Here is an 18,862-nt window from a genome sequence, read left to right as displayed (position 1 = left end):
AACTGAAAGTAACTGATTATATGGAGAGGCCTGAACAGGCTGGAAGACTGAGGCAGCAAAATTTGCATAAGGTTTAACAGCTGTGCTGCACCTGGAACAGCACAGGTGGGGACAGCACAGCTGTGGCTGTCTCAGCTCTGCTGAGGGAGCCCTGGGGGTTCTGGTGGGCAGTGAGCTACACATGAGCCAGCAGCATATGAAATGCATTCAATTAAGTCTTAAAATTAGGTTTTGTAACCAAATGGATGAGTGTTTCTTTTTGCAAAGTTATACATCCTGACTTACAAGATTATGGGAGAAAATAAAATTTTGATAAATATTTAAGGTAAAATCACAAGTGTAATGAGTCTCATAAGGCTTCTGTCAAATACAGGTTCTTTTTCTGTCTTCTACAAACTTGGCTGAAAGCTATTATCTGCCTGTATCTTGTTTTCTTAAGACAGTTGAATGTTTTATAATTGGAAATGATTTTGAATAGGAAAGCAGGTCACAGGCAACACAAATACTGACAAAGGATTGAAATGAAGAATCCAATCACAGACACTTGCATAGTAGTTGAGGAGTTAAATGCTGGTATTACTGTAAATACAAGAGAAAAAGTAATTTCCAAAGAAACCAAGAGATAAGTACTTTCTTTTCCTTTTAAGATTTTTATTAGGATTGTTCCCTTGGATGAATTTAGCACAGCAAGTCAAAACTGAGATATTGCTTTTGTTTTATATGAATATAAAGTGGGTTTGTTCATAGATTTTTTTGGGAACTATTAGAAATATTCTATTTTTGTTCTGTAAGGTCTTGGCATAGGGAGAGGCACTTAGAAAATGAACAAAAAGTAACTCTGCTTCTGAACAATTCTACATGCACCAAGAGCTATTTCACATGATTTCAAGACTGCTACACATTCATACAATAATATTTAAAGGCTCAAGACAAAAAGAGTCTGGCCAGTAGCCAGTAATTATCATTCTAATTCTGAGTAAAATGTGACACCAAGTGGAAGACAAAGAGGGAAGATAAAACTGACAGAAAAAAATGGTCAGAAAAGAAAGAGGGTACAAAAACATCAAAGTCAATGTTTGACATGGAGGAAAATCACTAGCATTCCATCAAGTTCAGTATCATGGACTCCTGATCCTAAACAAAAATTAGAGAAATCCTCTACTTTTATGTAACTTTGTTTTTCAAAGAATCAGAATGTATCAGAAACTTGATTTAAAAAGGAAAGTAGGATTAGTTTCCAGACAACAGGATGCATCACAACCATATACTGCAGACCAGTGGTTCATTACGTAATCCTCACACACAAAACAGTTTAATGCTGTAATTTGCAGCAATCAGTATTAATACCTTTGTTTCAGGCCAGCAGGCTCTGAGAACAGCCTGTGTCCTGAAGTACACAAGCAGCTTGCTATCCTCATCACTGAGATGGAAGGCTTGCTCCAGAATTTGCAATACCCTGATGCGAGGCTTCACTGGTAGGGAGTCATCACCACAGAAAGGTCTCAACCACTCCAGAAGGTCATCTGAAGAAACTATTTTCTCCCTGTAATTAAATAATACTGTGTTAAACAGTCTCAGGTAATAATCCTAATGAAAATACTACATGCATTTTTAAAACTAAACAAGAACATTCGGGATGTAAGAAATACCTAACACCAGGAAATGGAAGATCTGACCTCTGTGAGGCTGCAGGGAAACCAGCCCTTGTAAATCAGGAGCCCAAAGTTGTGTGGCATAAGAACTTTTTCTGGACTTCAAACAACCATGTAATACCATAGGAATCCATCTGTAGACTTACATATTCTCCCATAAACTACCCTGGTACCATACAGTGGTGCTGTGTTTCAGCATCTGGAAGTCCATGCCTTTTCATGGGGTCTGGGCCTGACTGATGCCTGTACTACCACACCATCTGACTTTATGGAAAACCAGCTTGAATGCTTGCATTTTTAGTATTACACTTTGAATGCTTATTCATACTGTCACCCTCCATTCTTTTTCTTCCTTTAAAAGCCCTTTCTTTCCAATCCACACACACAAATAGTTTTCTCCCATTAGCAGCTCTAGCCCTATTTTTTTTTCTGTACCATCTCTAGCCAGCTTGATCATTCCAAGTTCTTAGCATGATAATGATTGCAATATGTCCAAAATCCTTAGAAAGAAAAAAGAGAGATGTTAAAACCCCTAAGTTTTGGGGTCAGACTTTGTTAATGATGAAAACTCTTAAGTACATAATTTGATTCAGAAAGTGAATTCTATCAAATACATTCTAACTGTGTGGAAGCATTCACAGTTCACAGATCACCATGAACTGACCAAGCAGTTCACAGCTGGAGACAGAATAATCTGTGCTGTCCCTCGGAGGCTATAAACTAACAAGTACCAATTCAGTAAATGCTGTTTTAACTTTCAGTAATGTTTCAAACTCAAGCAAACTTATCTTAAAAAAAAGAAGCCAAGCAAGGGGCTCCTGGTGGAGTGTGATTTGTAACTAATGTTCACTTATTTGTCTTAACAAGACAGTCGGGAAAGTAATATGAGACAGAAAATACCAAGTTAACCTGTCCTGCAGCTATGAAATAATAAACATTGACATCTGAGGTTTTCATATTACAAGGATTTCAATTTTAGTTAGGCTTAATATTGTCTGAATGATGCTGTTAGCACAGAACTCCAGCTGAATTAGACATGCCTTTGCTGAACAGGTGGCATTCAAACTGTAAATTTAAAGTCTGGGAATTAAAGGGACTTGCTGGAATATTTCAAGAGTTTGTAGAGCTTGCACTTGACGCTTACATATGTTTTCCTGAGGAAAATATTTCTGTTTGATAAATTGAGTAGCTGAGTTTTAAGGTAATAAAGAAATATTTAAAGGAATATAAACAATCTCTTGCAATCATAATTACTTTCACTCCAGCCTACTGTTTAAGCAGTTAAATGTTGATGAAGTATACAAACAAAAGACTCCAGAAAGTGTATCTCAGAATAAAATAGTACTGACTCATCCTTTATAACTTAGAATACTGCAAATTATATTTATTGCAAATCTTTACATCAATTCAGTCTACTTCAGCATCCAACATTCAACTGATTTACTTTCATTGCAGAAGCCTCAAAAAAATAGTGTAACTGCTTTTGTGTGGCTACCAGAAAGTATGGGATCTTATTATCATTATTATACATGAATTCTTCATTTGTACATCTGGGGAAAAAAAAAGATTTTTTTTTTTGTTTTTTCCTTTTCTTTACAGGAAGTGAAATGGAAAACGTCAGTGAGACATACAGGCCATTACGTGATCTGAAGTAAGGACATTCCCAAAAGAGGAGAAAAAAATGTGGTGAAGCATCATACAGCATTTGGGAAATTATTTCTGCACTATACTTTACAAATATGGACAAACTTAGATATCTAAATTACGATATCTGAAAGTGAATCATTACAATTTGCAATTTATCAACTAAATTAAAACAAAAGCAGTGACATGCTCCTGGTAGATATACAATCTGCAGTAGTCACAGCTGAAAAACCATTTTCTCATTTCACTATAATACACAGTTATCTAAATTTTAGGTTCAGTGCTTTCTTCCAAATGATCAAGTAAAGGCTTCTGTCAGGGCTCAGACTTCTAACATGAAAAATGATAGCCCATTCCAGAATAAAGTCTTAGAAAATTAAGTGCAAACCCATTATATATATCCTTGAAGAAAAATCATCCATATTCAGTATTGTACCTTCAAAGATTTCATGAGAAGCATCTTTCAAAGTCTTACCCAAAGAATCCATACAGGAAGCTCTTACCCTTTTTCAACGCTTGCATGCACTGCAGAAATTATACCTTCAAGGACTCCGAGCGGATCTTTATCTGTTATAGATGAGTCACCATTTCCACTATTAAGGGAAGACAAAGTTACAATTAAAATGGTCCCTAATACCGTATCTCATTTTTTGCACTTGCAGTATTTATATGAATTGTTCAATAATTATAAGAATGTTCAATTTTCGCTTCTTAACTAGCAGCTTTATTTTAATGTCTTCCTATATTCAGAATTTTCATCTTTCCTATTTTTATCTTAGTAAGTGGCCAGCACTCCAGTGGACAACACTGGATTAAAAATCAATATAACTCTATTCAGAACAGATGGAACATGACTTGTTGCATGAAGAAAATTTAGCATACTCATTTTATATTATTATATTGCACTCCTAAAGTTTGAAACAGGAGTAGAAGGCTGTAAACACTGGTCTTTTTCTCAAAAGATACTGCACATATGACTGATAAAAATGCTGTTCTTAGTACCGGTATTAGCATATGGTAGCTAAATAACTTTTTTATGAGTGAAGCTTGAATCTCAATATTTTTCTAAACATCTTCAGAATATCTGGAAACAGTCAAATTATAATTTATAGTACAGAATATATGGAAATATTCAGGGTTTTAAACTCTGAGAAGACATGATATGTCTCCAAAAGATAAAATCCATTACCAAAACACACAAAAAATTCATCCTCAGAAGGCAAAAAAAGAAAAAAAAGTGTATTTTCACAGAAAGAAGATGTAACAGAACTGAACACTTTGTTTAGGAAAAAGAAAAAAAAAATACACCCTTAGGGCAGTAGTGTGGAAATGGTAAAAAGCAGACCAGTATTCAAATAATCATTTTATGCAACTAGCTACATGCATTAGGAGATGGTTTCAATTTCCTTTAAAACACAAAAAGCTAAAGAATTTATTATATGTCCCTAGAGTGAAGACAGATATAAGACGCTTCATTAATGCTCTTTTTATAAGCCACTTTGTTAGTGATTTGTTTACAGGCCAGATTTAAATTTTCCATTTTTTGTGCCCTTTTTTCAATTAAGTTCATAATAAAAACACATCTACAATGGGCATTAACATGGCATATGAAAAGGAAACTGGAATACTTGCAAAGCTTGCACACTAAGAAGAGCATGAGTATTGAAACAGAAACAAACAGGACATTTGCAGCCCTTCAATACTTGAAGGGAGATTATAAGAAAAAACGGTGACAAACAAGAGAGTCAATTCAGACTACATATAAGGAAGGAATTTTTACAGCGACGCTGGTGAGACACTGGCACAGGTTGTCCAGAGAGATGGTGGATGCTCCTTTGCTGGAAACATTCAAGGCCAGATTGAAGTGAGTGAGCTGATCTAGGTGAAGATGTCCCTGCTCATTGTAGGGGGTGTTGCACAAGATAACCTTTAAAGATTCCTTCCAAACCAAACTATTATGTGATTGTACAGTGTACAGAAAGTGAATTCTTACTGCTCTGCTTGCACTTACTTATGTTTAGTGTACATGAATACCATATTGAAGGAAACCGACCAGCAAACGTTATATTTTGGGTATTCTCAATTTAGAGATCAGTTCTGGACAGTCCTAGCCCTTGCTCTTCAAAAACTGTTCATCTCTCTAATCAGAAATTAAAGTTGTTAGTTCCTGTCACAAGCAGGCTCTAAGCTCCTCACAAATACCCTAAAACAAAACAAACTACCCCCCCACAAAAAAACCCCAAACAAACAAACAAACCAACCCAACCTAAACCAAAATGGGCCAAAAGAAATCTATCTACAAAAGTTAATGGGCATTTCTAAACACAAAAAAAATCAGTTTCTGACAATACATCTGTGAAGTTGATTTTCCAGAACAACAGATGTATGAACATTTACAGGAAGCTTCAAGTTTGTCAGACACAAGACAGGTGTCTTTCACTAAGCACAGGGAAAGGAGAAAAAAGGTTAATCTAAGCAGTAAGCCGCAGTTATCTAGAATAAGGAAATATTTCAAAAATTTAAAAAGACGGCAAGCTACTCATTTTTTAAGCTTAATACTGCCTTTACTGCCTAATGGTTAGAGGAACTAAAAAGAGATGACAGCTCTTGAGACAAACAATCCTGTCAAGTTTCCACAGATTACTGCCTTGTTATTTTCTTAATAATTAATGATTAAAAATAAGCAGCTACGAACAGAAACAAATATAATTAATGAAGGATTAGTCTTCCACACAGATTATATGCTATTTTATGGATGTTTTAAACAACAGAACATGATTTAGTGTTCACCTCAAAACTCCTAGGTATGAGCTTGCTGTAATTACACTGATAAAGGCTTATTTTGATTTCAGTTCAGTGTCAGAAAAAGTGATGCATATTTAATCAAATTCCTCAAACAGAATAAAGTACAAAGAACACTTGGAAGGAATAAATTAACTTAATCTAAATTTTTTAACCTAATTACTGTATTCATTGAAAATACTCCAGCTTTATTTTCCTCCTTCTGATTGCGCCTTGTCATATTTAAATATGAGGAAAATAAGGAAATAACAGGCTAATGGCGTTACCATTCAAAACTGGGGATAAATGTCTTAATGGTAAACCATTATTTCCATCTAAAACACCACAAAATCATTATATACAAGTTACAAAATTACTCTGTATTACCTCTGCTCAAATAAGATGAGGTAATAAAAAATTTGATTTTCTTTTCCCCATTAATGTAGCTACTCTTTCTAACAAAGCTGGATTTATCCTCTTCAACAAACAGTGGGCATTAAACAAGGAACTCAAAATTTCACCAAACCTTTCCTGCTCACTGCCTGGTGAAATTTCATAAAACACTATATCCCTGTGGACATCTAAGAGAAGAACTCTAGGAGCAGCAGGTGAAGGAGACCATGAAGTCTTCAACAGACAAAATGTCTTTCCTGACTGACCAGCCATGGACATGCCTGCAGTCATGGATCATGGAACGCTTCCTATCCACCATGCCAGAGACCTTAAGCAAGGAATTAAATTGAGTCATAGGTAAGACTAATCAGGAGACCATAGTTGCTAAAATATTTTGGTTTGTTTTCCACAAGTTCATGGTTTCTATTGAAGAGGCAACTGATTTTTATTTATAGTAGCTGTTTCTAGAGGCACACAAGGAAGTGCACAATATGTAAATCATGTAAAATATGAAAATATGCTCTGTGGAGAGCTTTTACACATACCAATGCAAGAGTTTCTATTTTGAATTTTGTGTGCCAAAACTAGAAAAGTAGTTAAAAGAACTGGAGGACAATACTGCTCTTAAAATTGCAATTCAATGATTTACAAATTAAAACATACTAGATTAGGCAAATAACTATGTTATATTTAACAACCAATCTGTTTCTGAGAAGGCATCAAAAGTTGTTAAGCCTGTCATATCATATGCTGTTGTAAAATGAAGCCAAAAAGTAACTTCAGCTTTCATGAAGACATTACTTTCTAGAAGGTTCTTCTGCAAGAATGACTATATATGCTAATAACAAAAGATATTTTCCTGTGTTTGAAGGATGGTTGTAGTTAATGCAACTGAAAGAAAGGATGTGTATTTTCAGTCACAGAAGTGGTGGACTGTTGCTTAATTTTCAGGCAAATCACTGATACTACCATAATTTTTCACATCCATACAGGCCTCCTCCACTTATGTTTGCAATACCTTAATTACATTCCTTGTCACCACAGCTATAGGAAATCCACGTTCAGTGTCACAGCCTTCCAACTGCTACTCTGAAGGTTAATTGTCAAAGAAAGAATTTTACAACAAAATCTCTTTCAAAACTACTGTATAAAATAACCATACTGTGTAACATATCAAAGCTCCAGTAAATAAACCTAAAAAAGGTATTCCTTTGAAATGTTGCATTTATTGAGTAAAAGTTTGCCTTTACCAGCTACACAGGCAAGACTGCTTCTTTAATTGTAGAAATGCAAGTATTTAACAAAATGTTGTAATTTGTGTAGTATCTTGAAAGTGAACATCTGCGCATAAGATAGAGATTAATCCAATTTTAATCATAACAACAGGAATACCAGCAGGCTTAAGAGATGTCAAGTAACAACCTTTCTTTTAATTCCTCCCTATATTTAGATTATATGTAGTACCTTATAATAACCCTTTCTGAATTTCATCATAGGGAGGATATTATCTCAAGTATTTTCTATTTTAGCTGATGCTAGGTTTTCACTTCATGTTCTTTATCATTGTAGTAGACAAACCTTCCATTGATCAGAATGATATAAAATTATCTTTCTCTTCTTTTCCCAAAAACACAGCAGAGTGTGAGCGGAACATTTCTACTGACCACATAAGGTCACAACACACACCAAGCCATCTTAATTGAAACTTCCAACTCATTTGCCCACCTTTGCCACTACAGTTTTCTCTATGAGACAATCATTCCTCCCTTTCCAGTCAAGTGCTGCATAGGAGTTACTGGAGACAGTCACTGTCCCAGAACTTTAAATCAACTTGCAGCCATCCCAGCCTTGCAATGCATATAAAGAACAAGAATTTCAGTTTGCAGAAAAGTGTTGATAAGAAGTAGAGTAGAAAGGAGAATTCTGATAGGTTTCTCATACTCTGCATGTTAATGAGACTCATTATGGTCAAAATAACTGGACTTTGTGAGCTTTGTATCCAGATACATCACACTGCTAGTCAGGAACAGCAGGACAGTTATTATCTAAAGCTAAATTATTCTTCTTCAAATGGACAAACCCAGACAAGAAAGATTATTACTTATGTTGCTGTGCAAAAGCTCTATCATCGAGGATGCTGTGAACATTCTTAAACTGAGTGACAGGAGAAATCAATTTTCTGCCAAAGAGGACTGCAAACAATTTGACAGGCTACCCTCTTTTCATCTGTGGCACTTCAATCTGCTATAATATATACATGCATGCTGAAGAAACAGTAGAGCCATAGCAAACTTTCCATGCTAGACTTCTTTTCCAATTCCTGGTGTAGGCATTCAGATCATCCTGCCCATATAATTTTTCTGCATACAGAACAACAGGATAAATTCTCAAAGTTTTATCTCTCTAAACTGGTCTTAGAAGTGCTAAACAGTGTTTACCAGACATCTAACAGCAGAATACTCTTTCATACTTGTTGCATGTATGCATGTATACATCTCTTTGAAACAGAAATACTTCAGAAGAGAGTTTTGCACGAACAGTTAAATGAGAAGTATCTGTTCAATTTAAAATGGATGATGTAAAATTATCCTCCCTGCTTCCCTGCACTCCCTTAAAAAAAATGAGGAGGAATAAAATATTTCTAATGAACCAAACCAACCAGCGCAAAAAAAAAAGCCCAGCTCCTAGAAATGGCTCAGCAATTTTTTCCAAAGATGGAAATTGTATGACTTCTGGTAGGACACACTGCTGTGGCAGAAGCTATTACTAGGCCTCTGCTGCCCAAATACCTGCACGAGTTACTATTTCCAATAAACACGCCTTTTAACTCTGTTTAAGAAGGAAGAATTATGTGCCATTGTAAATGTTACAAAAATTCCCAAGGGTACATACAGATAATGGAACAATGCTGTAAAGCCAATGCTTTTAACAAAAAAGTGCCTGTAAGCTCTGTCTGTCTTTGTTCAAATTGCTCAGGCTTCCCCAACTCATAAAAATATAATATGAAATTATTGGTAAACAAAAACATAATCAAAAAAACTTTCCTCTTACTGCAAAATCCAGACATTAAAAGCAAACAAGTATTCACTGAAAATAAACAAAACAAAACAAACAACCAAAAATCACAACAAACCAACACACCAACTCAACCATCAGAAAAAAACCTTTCAAGAATCCAGAAGAAAGATTTTTGTGCTTACCTTAATATACCTACAATTTTTTTGATAGCACATTGGACAATATCCCGAGGAGAAAGGCCTAGATCTCCAACAGCCACTTGCAACAACTGCTGCACCATGTCCAGGGGTTGACCATCTATACACATGGCTACTGCTTGCTCATGGATTTTTTCTTTCTCCGACCTTGACAGATCATATAAATAGCCATACTTCTGTAGTGCATCCTGTGAACAGACAGTTTTTGGAACACTAATCAGTGTACTGCTTATTTACAGGGCTGTATCAGTCTTCCTTTCTGCTAGGAATTAACATATACTGAGAAAAAAAAAAGATTGACGGAACCGAATTTTCAAAACCCAGGTCAACAAAAGCAAAGGTAGAAAACATTAATAAAATATGACAGAAGATTGATGCCTATCACTGCTAGTCATGGTAACACTCAAAGCAAGCACTTGATCAGTAATCATTACCTGTTTGCTGCTTTTCAAATAAATGATAAAACTGTGAGTGAGTGTTTCCAGATGAGCAAGAGATTGTTGCAAATGATTCAGTGTTTCTTCATAAGCAGCAGATGGGCTTTCAGCATCTTTCATGTCATTATCTGAAGTTTTTTTTCTTGATTTCTCAGAAAGATGTTTGACTGCCTTAATAGCCTTCTTAGTCACTTCTATCCTGGCTTCAACTGGCAGCTGAAAAAGATTGCTCAATTATTTATTCATTCATTACCTGTACACTACTATTTATATTACAGCAGTGCCAAGAGGTCAGGGGGCTCCACAACACAGCATAAAACTAACTGAAGTATTTAATGGGAAACAATTTTGTTTCTGACTAGTCATTTATTAAAATGATCAGTATTCCTTTACTTCCTTCTGTTGTCCTTCTTTTTACTGACTCATGTTCATTTTAAACCATATGAACTTCTTTTCCTAATTATATTAATTATTTTTATAGACTGCCACCTTATAATCTTTGATTTTCAGTTCTTCACTGAGAGATGTGTGAGAATTGCTTTACAAGACTGACTGATAACTCACCTAAGATTAGTTTTGTCAGGTTTAGACCACTGTTTAAAATATAAGATCATAACCATAAGAAAAAACCCCATAACGACTGAGAACTTTTAAATCAATCTAGTTAAAGCCCAAGTTATACAAAATACTTTTAAAGACTCGTACAACCAGCTGTATCAAGGCATTAAACTGAAACAAAGTCTGACTTTCCTGTTTGGAGAAAGACACAGCTTGAGCTCAAAGTCCAAAACAGTCTGAAGTATGATTTTAGATATTCATGTATGATTTGCTCATTTGTAACTTCAAGTACGTTTTAACAATGTTTGCAATATACTCTCCAATGGGTGGGAGTGTCCTCTGCCTGAACTCTAAACCCAAAGCATTGGGTACTTTTAACATCAGGTGTTTTAGTTGCTGCAATTCTGAACAAAGACATAAACAATTTTAACTTTCAAGTTGAAATACACAAGGAATAGAATAAAAATGCTTAAATCTGTATGACACAGTGAATAGGAAATAAGATGAAATATCATAAAAGAGGGCACATAAACTGCTACAGCATTATTCATACAAAGTCCAAGAGATGTTTACAGCATGAATTTAACTAGCTACTTCTAAAGCCATAAAAAGTTTGATAAGGATTATTTAGTGGAAAGTTTTACAGTTTACATACTGTAAAACTCCCTAGATAAAAAGTCACAAGTGAAAGATCTATAGTTAATCCTGGTTTTTTGTGCTATTACTGTGAACCACACTAATGGTCTACTGGATATTTTAAGGATGAAAGCAAAATGAGTGGACATTATTGTTAGAGCTAAGAAAGTTTGCCAGTTTGAATGCAATACAAAGGGAATTTTAACATATAGTTTCAAATGCAACAGAGTTCTATTCCCACTCAAATTAACTGAGTTTGTTACTGTGAACAAGGCCTCAATATCAGGTTTTACTCTAAGCAAGGAAAAATTCATAGCCTCCACATCACATTAAAATCTAACAACCACAGCTGGATTTATATATCCATTTTATAAACATGATAAAAGAAGAAAACAGCTACATATTTCATTTTTTTCTCTTCTAGTGTACATTCTAATGTTCAAAATGCAATTAAGAGTGATGCAAAAAGCAAACAATTTAAGTATTCCATCTAACTTATATCCTAGAGAAAAGTGTCAATATACTGCCAGTTAAGAAGTCATGTTGCCATAAACACATGCAGAATAAAGCGTTCAGATTAAAAAAAAAAAAGAACGAAGAAAGAAAACAGCTTTTTCACAAGCCTGTTTTAATTTTGCATTCACATTTGCATAGTGCCAAAATGCAGCACTATGAACATATCATTTCTCTGGTTATTTTATTCCAAACTGTGAATAGCTCTCCTCTCTACTTCTAGTCAGCTTCAGTAATGAGATTTGGTATCAGAACCAGTGATAAAAATGTAGCTTAGGGGTTAGTTCAAGCTTTGTTTGCATGTGAAGTGAAGTTTTAGATTTAAAAAGCTTTTACAGTTTAAGAAGATCTCAAAATCTATAGGCTATAATGTGTAATAAAAAAATCCTAAAAAATCTCTTTTCAAACCAAAGAACACCAATACTATTTCACCTCAACAGTTTTTACTCCTCATCTCATAAGCCTATTCTCCTCAAAGTATATAAGTACTTAATAATGTATAGTATGAGTATCATTTACTTGTATGTGAAAATGTTGACCCTGCTAGTCTTGTTGCCAGTGATTAACATGCAAGTGTGAGATTATGGCAACAGCTCCACTCCTTTTAATGGCACAGGAACCTGGGATCCCAGCAACACTGAAACACAGAATGGGTGGAAGGGGCCAGCAAAGGGCATCTGCTTAAACAGAGCCACCTAGAGCCAGTGGCCAGTGGCTCTTGAATATCTCCAATGTGGGAGGACTCAACAACCCCTCTTGTGCAACTTGTGCCAGTGTTCACTCACCCTCCTAATGAAAAATGGAGGGTGAGTGATGTTCAGATGGAACAGCTGGGTGCAGTTCCTATATCTGCTGCCAGATCACAGAATCACAGAATGGCCTGGGTTGGAAGGGACCTTAGAGACCACATAGTTCCAGCCCCCTGCCTGGGAAAAAGCCCCCCTTCCACTAGACAAGACTGCTCAAAGCCCCACCCAACCTGGCCTTGAACACTTTCAGGGATGGGGCATCCATAGCTTCTTTGGGTAACCATTTTTCCTAATGTCTAATCTAAGACTACTCTCCAGTTTGAAGCCATTCCCCCTTGTCCTGTTTCTATCATGTCCTTGTCTGTCTCCATCTTTCCTGTGGGTTCCCTTCAGGTACTGGAAGGCCACAATTAGATCACCCCAAAGCCTTCTCTTTTCCAGGCTGAACAATCCAAATTCTCTGTCTTTCCCCATTGGAGAGGTGCTCAATCCCTCTAATCTCACCCAACTCTTTGTTTGCTACCACTGAGCATGACATTAGATGGCATAGAACACACCTTTGGCCAGCCCACGTCAGCTGTCCTGGCTATGTCCCTTAACCACTTTTTGCCTACCTGCAGCCTACTCAGGGCTGAGGTATTGAGATAAAAATTAAGCCTTGACACTGGACAAGCAGTGCTCAGCAAGTCAAAATCCCAGTGTGGTATCAACACTGTTTCAGTCACAAATCCAAAGCACAGCCCCATTGAGGCTGCTACAATGAAATAAAACTTCATTCCTACCAGACTCTGTAAAATTCATCTGGAAAAAGTTTAAATGGAAGTTTAAGGAACCAGCCAAAGAAAAGATATTTGTGAAGTTTCCTATTAGTGAAGTTTCCTATTCCACTCTCAGAGCAGATTTGATTAAAATAACTATATAATGAAAGGCACGAGAAAGTGCCTTGCACTGATACTAGAAAAAGAAGTACTGTCAATATCCATGAACAAAACAAAGTCAGGCAGGCAAGGCAAACCAACTGAACTGGAGCACAGTGATAAAATGAAGCCAAGTAATTCAAAAAGTAACATCTGAATGCAGTCACGCTATGTAAGAACATTTCTTGTACACCTTCAGGCAATGTCATGCCCTTTCTTTTTCCTTAGTGTTTTATACAGCATTAAGTCAATCAGCCAGACAAAAGATAGTGAACAATATTCTGGGCTTTTTTTTTTCTTTTAACTGAGCTTTTTTTATACAGTTATTTTAAACAGCATTTAGTGTCTCTAAAGTCAAGAAAATGATGCAGGTTAATGTTCAGTTGTAACAGGTTCTCATTCCACACCTCTTTGGTATGTGGTCAAAAGAGTACTACTGACTCAGAGAAAATAAGTCAACCTTTCAACTCAAATCACTAAGTTGCAAGAAAAGTTCTTTTAAATCTTTTAAAATAGAATTTGGGAAAGATGTTATAAAAGATGGAATGTTAAACAAAAAACATCATAAGCTGTAATCTGATGGAAGTCTGCAATAGAGTACCCATGTTAGGAAAATTTCAGCTTCTCTCTCACTACAGAGGACCAGACTGATGATACCACTGCTTTTTATTCTGCTTTTCCCATCTAAAGCTGTAGCCTTTTCTTCTTCTAATCAACATATTGTGCCAAGCTCCATTTGTAGTGTGTGTTCAATAATGAAAATACAGTGATTTAAAAATATTGTATTCAGTTGTGGTTTTGTTGTGCTAGGCTTTTTTTCCAGAGTACTGTTAATCAAAAAACCATCAGGGCAATGACCTATGAGCTCTACAACAGATGGTTTCTTTGAAGACATAACCAATTCTCTAGCACAATGAACAAAATGCTGGCAATGAAGGAATTAAAAAAAAAATCCCCAAACTATCTAAAATGCTTCACAAAGATCACAGAAACAGGAAATGGCAAATCAGCATGGTAAGAAGTTGATACGATCATTGCTATAATTAACAAACTATGACATCAGTATTATTTAAAAGCAAACAGAGCTGCTGGGAAAAAAGATGACAGATTCAAAATGCATGCAAAAATATAAGCAGTCATTCCAATGAATATTTGGAATATCTCCCATTTAGGAAGAAATCTGTTCCATACACACAAATAGCCTTTTCTTAACATTACAGAGACTGAATGATTTATTATTTAGTCAGAAAGACTTAAATAGTTATACAGAGTTAAAAGCATATCTGAGTAGAAATGCCACAAGCAGGAACCTTTTCACCTGCTTGCAGCAGTGAGCTTCTGTGGTCAAGGGATCAATACTTCAGCCCGTCAATGTGTGAGGAAGGCACTGACAAAGGCTTAAGGTCCTTGCCTGTTTCATTTACCACAAATACAAAAAATATTGCATCAATCTGTACCTTCTTCAACTACATTAACTATGTTACTTTAGGTCTATGGTTTTCTGAAGTCTTACTATGATGCATCTCTGCTCACACAGTTCCCATCACACAATGTGACCACTTCATGAACCCTTAATGCCTGGGAACCAAATCTTATCTTCCAGGTGATAACTCATTTCTACTGATTGCAAGAAACATGGGAGAAAAGAATCTCTGGCCTCGTAGAGCTAGAAGTACCTAAAACCGTGTCACACCCTGAACTACAATCAGTATAACAATGTTAGTTGCTTTTTCATAAATGCAAACTCCTCATCCATTTCTCCAAATTAAGACATTCTCTCAACCCCTCTGGCCAGTTAAGCACTGCTCATTCAGTCACTGCTGGCCCAATTCATAAGAAAGCTAAAACATAGAGTTTGTGGTAAGGGACAGGAGAATAAAAGGGCCCCTGTCAAAGCTCATCACATTCCTGTCTTTGTCAGGAAGAACAAGGAGTTACAGAAGCCACCACTAAACCCCTGTGTTTTCATTCCCTTTTGCATAATTACACATTCTGCTCCCAGATTTTCTGCCATATCCAAGTGACACACAAGCAAAAGCAGCTGCCTGTTGCTTTGCTGGCCCACCACTGCGTCTCCTTACTTCTACTGAAATACTGGAACAGCACAGATATTTTGATGTCTGTTTCCTAAGCTCCCACATGGTGACAACAGCAATGCTACCTCTGAAGTTGAACTCATGTAGCCTACAGTGCTATGTAACCAAGGTCCCATTACCTCTTAGCACTTGAGACATTTCTCAATTGTTTCTGACCGAAAGGGGTTTTTCCATGGAGATACTGTTCCACAAGAATACCAGTGGAGTGCATCTCATCATCTCCCTGGAACATTCTCTCTTCTTTCCCACCTTCCCCTTCTGATATTTGGAAGGAGTGAGAGAGAGCTGTGAGGGTATCCATTTGTTTTTTGGGTTTTTTTTGTCAGGTCACTTCTCAGCACTCCTAAAAAACCCACTTCACTATCTCACTGTAAGCTTCCTCTCAAATTTCCTCTATGAGAGAAAGCTCAGTGTCTCAGTGACAGTACAAATTATTTCATTATAATGACCATGGTTTTTTGCATTTTGACTAAGTATCAGCACTTCCATGAAATATTTAAATATGCATCTGTTGTGGGAATAGGAAACTGATATAGTAAAGTATTTGGTCACAAAACTAGACTGGGAACAAAGTGCTGAATTAGAGATTAAAAGAGTGAGCACATGACCAGGGCAGCCTCAAAACACATAAAATTTAAGTAACAGGCACAACCCAAAAGGTTGCTTTTATGTATGAAGTGTTTTGCAGATGGAAGGTAGAGGAAAGAGACCTCAGAGATAAGTTTCCAGGGTCTATAACGATAAAATTTCTCATTGTACAATTCTACTTGAGAACTGAACAGGATCCTGAGGCAAAACTAGTTGCAAGCTGTCAATCCTAAACCCAGTGCATGGCACATTAGGTGATTTGACCAACTGTTTCAAGCACTTCTTGAGCTTCTTTCATGGCCAAAAAGCTAACAGGTCTCTACTACAAAATTCTGCCTGACCACAAACCACAATCTTCTTGCCTTTAGTGTTTCTTTCATGCGATTCCTTCTCTCTACTCTCAAGAGGGCAGAGAAAATGTATAGAATCCTGAACAGAAACAAAGGAAAATAATCAAGGTGTTTCAAAACAGACATATAGTGGAGGATATCCACTCTCTCCCAGTACCATTCATCTGGAATAAAGAAGAAATAACCTTGAAATACTCAAGAAACATTAACAGCAAGAGTTTCAAGTAGTCTGTTGCAATGACATGTAAAGACAGTACTTCCTTCTCATTAGACAAGCCATGCCCTTGCTACCTCAGTTCAGGGTCAAGTCTGGCAATTAAGATCTCAGGAGCAGTCTAAATCATTGCTCATAAGAATGAAAAATACCTTTATGAGATAAAAGGGATCAAAACACCTAACCCAAGACAACAGTTCTGCTAAAAAGGCTTCAGAGACAGCTGATGGAACTAGAGAAAACATGCTGGTTTACTCTGACAGTCAGATCACAGCATTAATTCTGTGCTGACAAAGTGTCTTATTAATCCAGCTAGCATTTTGTCACCAAATTCTGATATAGACAGAGGTTAGATGGGTTCTAATAAACCTATACTAATATTGTGGGAACATTAAAACAATATTTAAAGACAGAACAAACTGAAATTCACCTCATTAAACATGGTGTATAAATACCTCAGATAAACTGTCACAAACCAAAATAAAGAAGATAGACACAAAAAAACCCTGGACACTATCACCTTTTCATTTCAGATAAAGGTAGTGAAGACATCTCTAGATCTTTTAATAAAGTAAAATCTAAGAAATCTCATTTCTTTTTTGTCCTTCACAGTAAAGATATGTAAGAAAGCATGGGTAAAACTTTATGCTAGAAATAGCCTTGCAAGTAGGTTTCACTGAGCAAAAAGAAACTCCACATCTGGTAATATATGTTACACACATGAAAGTGCATTCCTTCAAAATCAAGCTTTCAGCCAGATGAGATTACAACAGTTTATAATTTACATTACAATGCTTAGAAACCACATGCATTGGGCCAGAATACTTTCTCTGTGGAACATCTTATTCCGAATGCAAGAGCCTGGTACTAAGCACAAGCCTGTGGCACAATGAATTTTAGTATGAGCACAAGTAAATAAATACAACCACACCAGTGTCTGGTGGAATGAGAATGCAACAGGGCACAGGCAATCCAGGAGGGTCCTGGAATGCACTGATGACAATGTCCTTCTCCAAGTCATACAGGAACCAACTAGGAGAGGTGCTATGCTGGAACTTGTTTTCACCAACAAGGAAGGACTGGAGGGGAATGTGATCATCGAGATCAGCCTGGGCTGCAGTAGCCATGAAGATCCTTAGTGCAATGAGGAGGGTGCACAGAAAGTTCACTGCTCTGGACTTCAGGGATTTGCCATGGGATAAAGCAAAGAGGGACCCAAAAAGGTTGACTGATATTGAAGGATAGCCTCCTTCAAGCACAGGAACAATGTATCCCAAAGAAGTAGTAGTCAGGCAAAAAAGCTAGGAGGCCTCTAGGGATGCACAAGGAGCTCTTGGAAAAACATGAAACACCAAAAAGAAAGCCTACAGAGGGTGGAAACAATGACAGGTACCCTGTGAGGCATACAGAGGAACTGTCCCAGCAGCCAGTGATCAGGTTAGGAAAGCTAAAGCACTGCTCAAACTAAATCTTGCCAGGAACACCAAGGGCTACAAGAAAAGCTTCTGTAGGTATATTGGTGAGAGAAGAAAGACTAGGGAAAATGTGGATCCTCTCTGGAAGGAAATAAGAAGCCGGGTTACCTGAGACATGGAGAAAACAAAGTCACTCAATAGCAGTTTTGCATCAGTCTTCACCAGCAAGTGTTTCAGCCATGCTACTCAAGTTGCAGAAAGCAAAAGAAGGGACTGGCAGAGTGAAGAATAAGCCCCTGCAGAAAAAGCTCATGCTCAAGACCATCTAAGGAACCTGAAGGTGCACAAGTTCTGAGTCCCTATGAGATGCTTCTGTGGGTTGTGAGGGAATTGGTGCATGAATTTGCTAAGCCACTGTCCATCATTTGAGAAGTTGTGGCAGTCTGGAGAAATTCCCACTGACTGTAGAAGGGGAAAGGTAGTCCTCATTCTTAAAAAAGGATGACCTAGGGAACTGCAGGTTGGTTAGTTTCATCTTGGTGACTGGCAAGATCACGGTGCGGATCCTCCTGGAAACTATGGTAAGGCACAGAAAATCAGGAGGTGGCTGGTGACAGCCAACACAGCTTCACTAAGGGCATATCATGCCTGACAAATCTGGTGGTCTTCTCTGACAGGGTTACAGAACTGGTGGATGAAGAAAG

The 18,862-nt window shown here is 36.9% G+C and overlaps 1 protein-coding gene across 1 annotated transcript in view; it reads right to left on the bottom strand.

The window, feature by feature from the left end:
• Positions 1-18,862, bottom strand: part of NBAS (NBAS subunit of NRZ tethering complex) — a 156,253-nt gene that overhangs the window by 34,144 nt on the left and 103,247 nt on the right. Inside the window, exons 45-48 of the mRNA XM_005420285.3 lie at positions 10,120-10,338; positions 9,671-9,873; positions 3,800-3,889; positions 1,348-1,543 (exon numbers count right to left, since the gene is read on the bottom strand). Coding sequence (XP_005420342.2) covers positions 1,348-1,543; positions 3,800-3,889; positions 9,671-9,873; positions 10,120-10,338 — 708 coding nt within the window. The remainder of the gene's footprint in view (positions 1-1,347; positions 1,544-3,799; positions 3,890-9,670; positions 9,874-10,119; positions 10,339-18,862) is intronic.

The sequence above is a fragment of the Geospiza fortis genome, unplaced genomic scaffold, assembly GCF_000277835.1.
Source record: "Geospiza fortis unplaced genomic scaffold, GeoFor_1.0 scaffold81, whole genome shotgun sequence".
In the NCBI taxonomy this organism is placed as follows: domain Eukaryota; kingdom Metazoa; phylum Chordata; class Aves; order Passeriformes; family Thraupidae; genus Geospiza; species Geospiza fortis.
The sequence above is the reverse complement of the archived record's forward strand: the minus strand, read 5'-3'. Positions and strand labels throughout refer to the sequence as shown.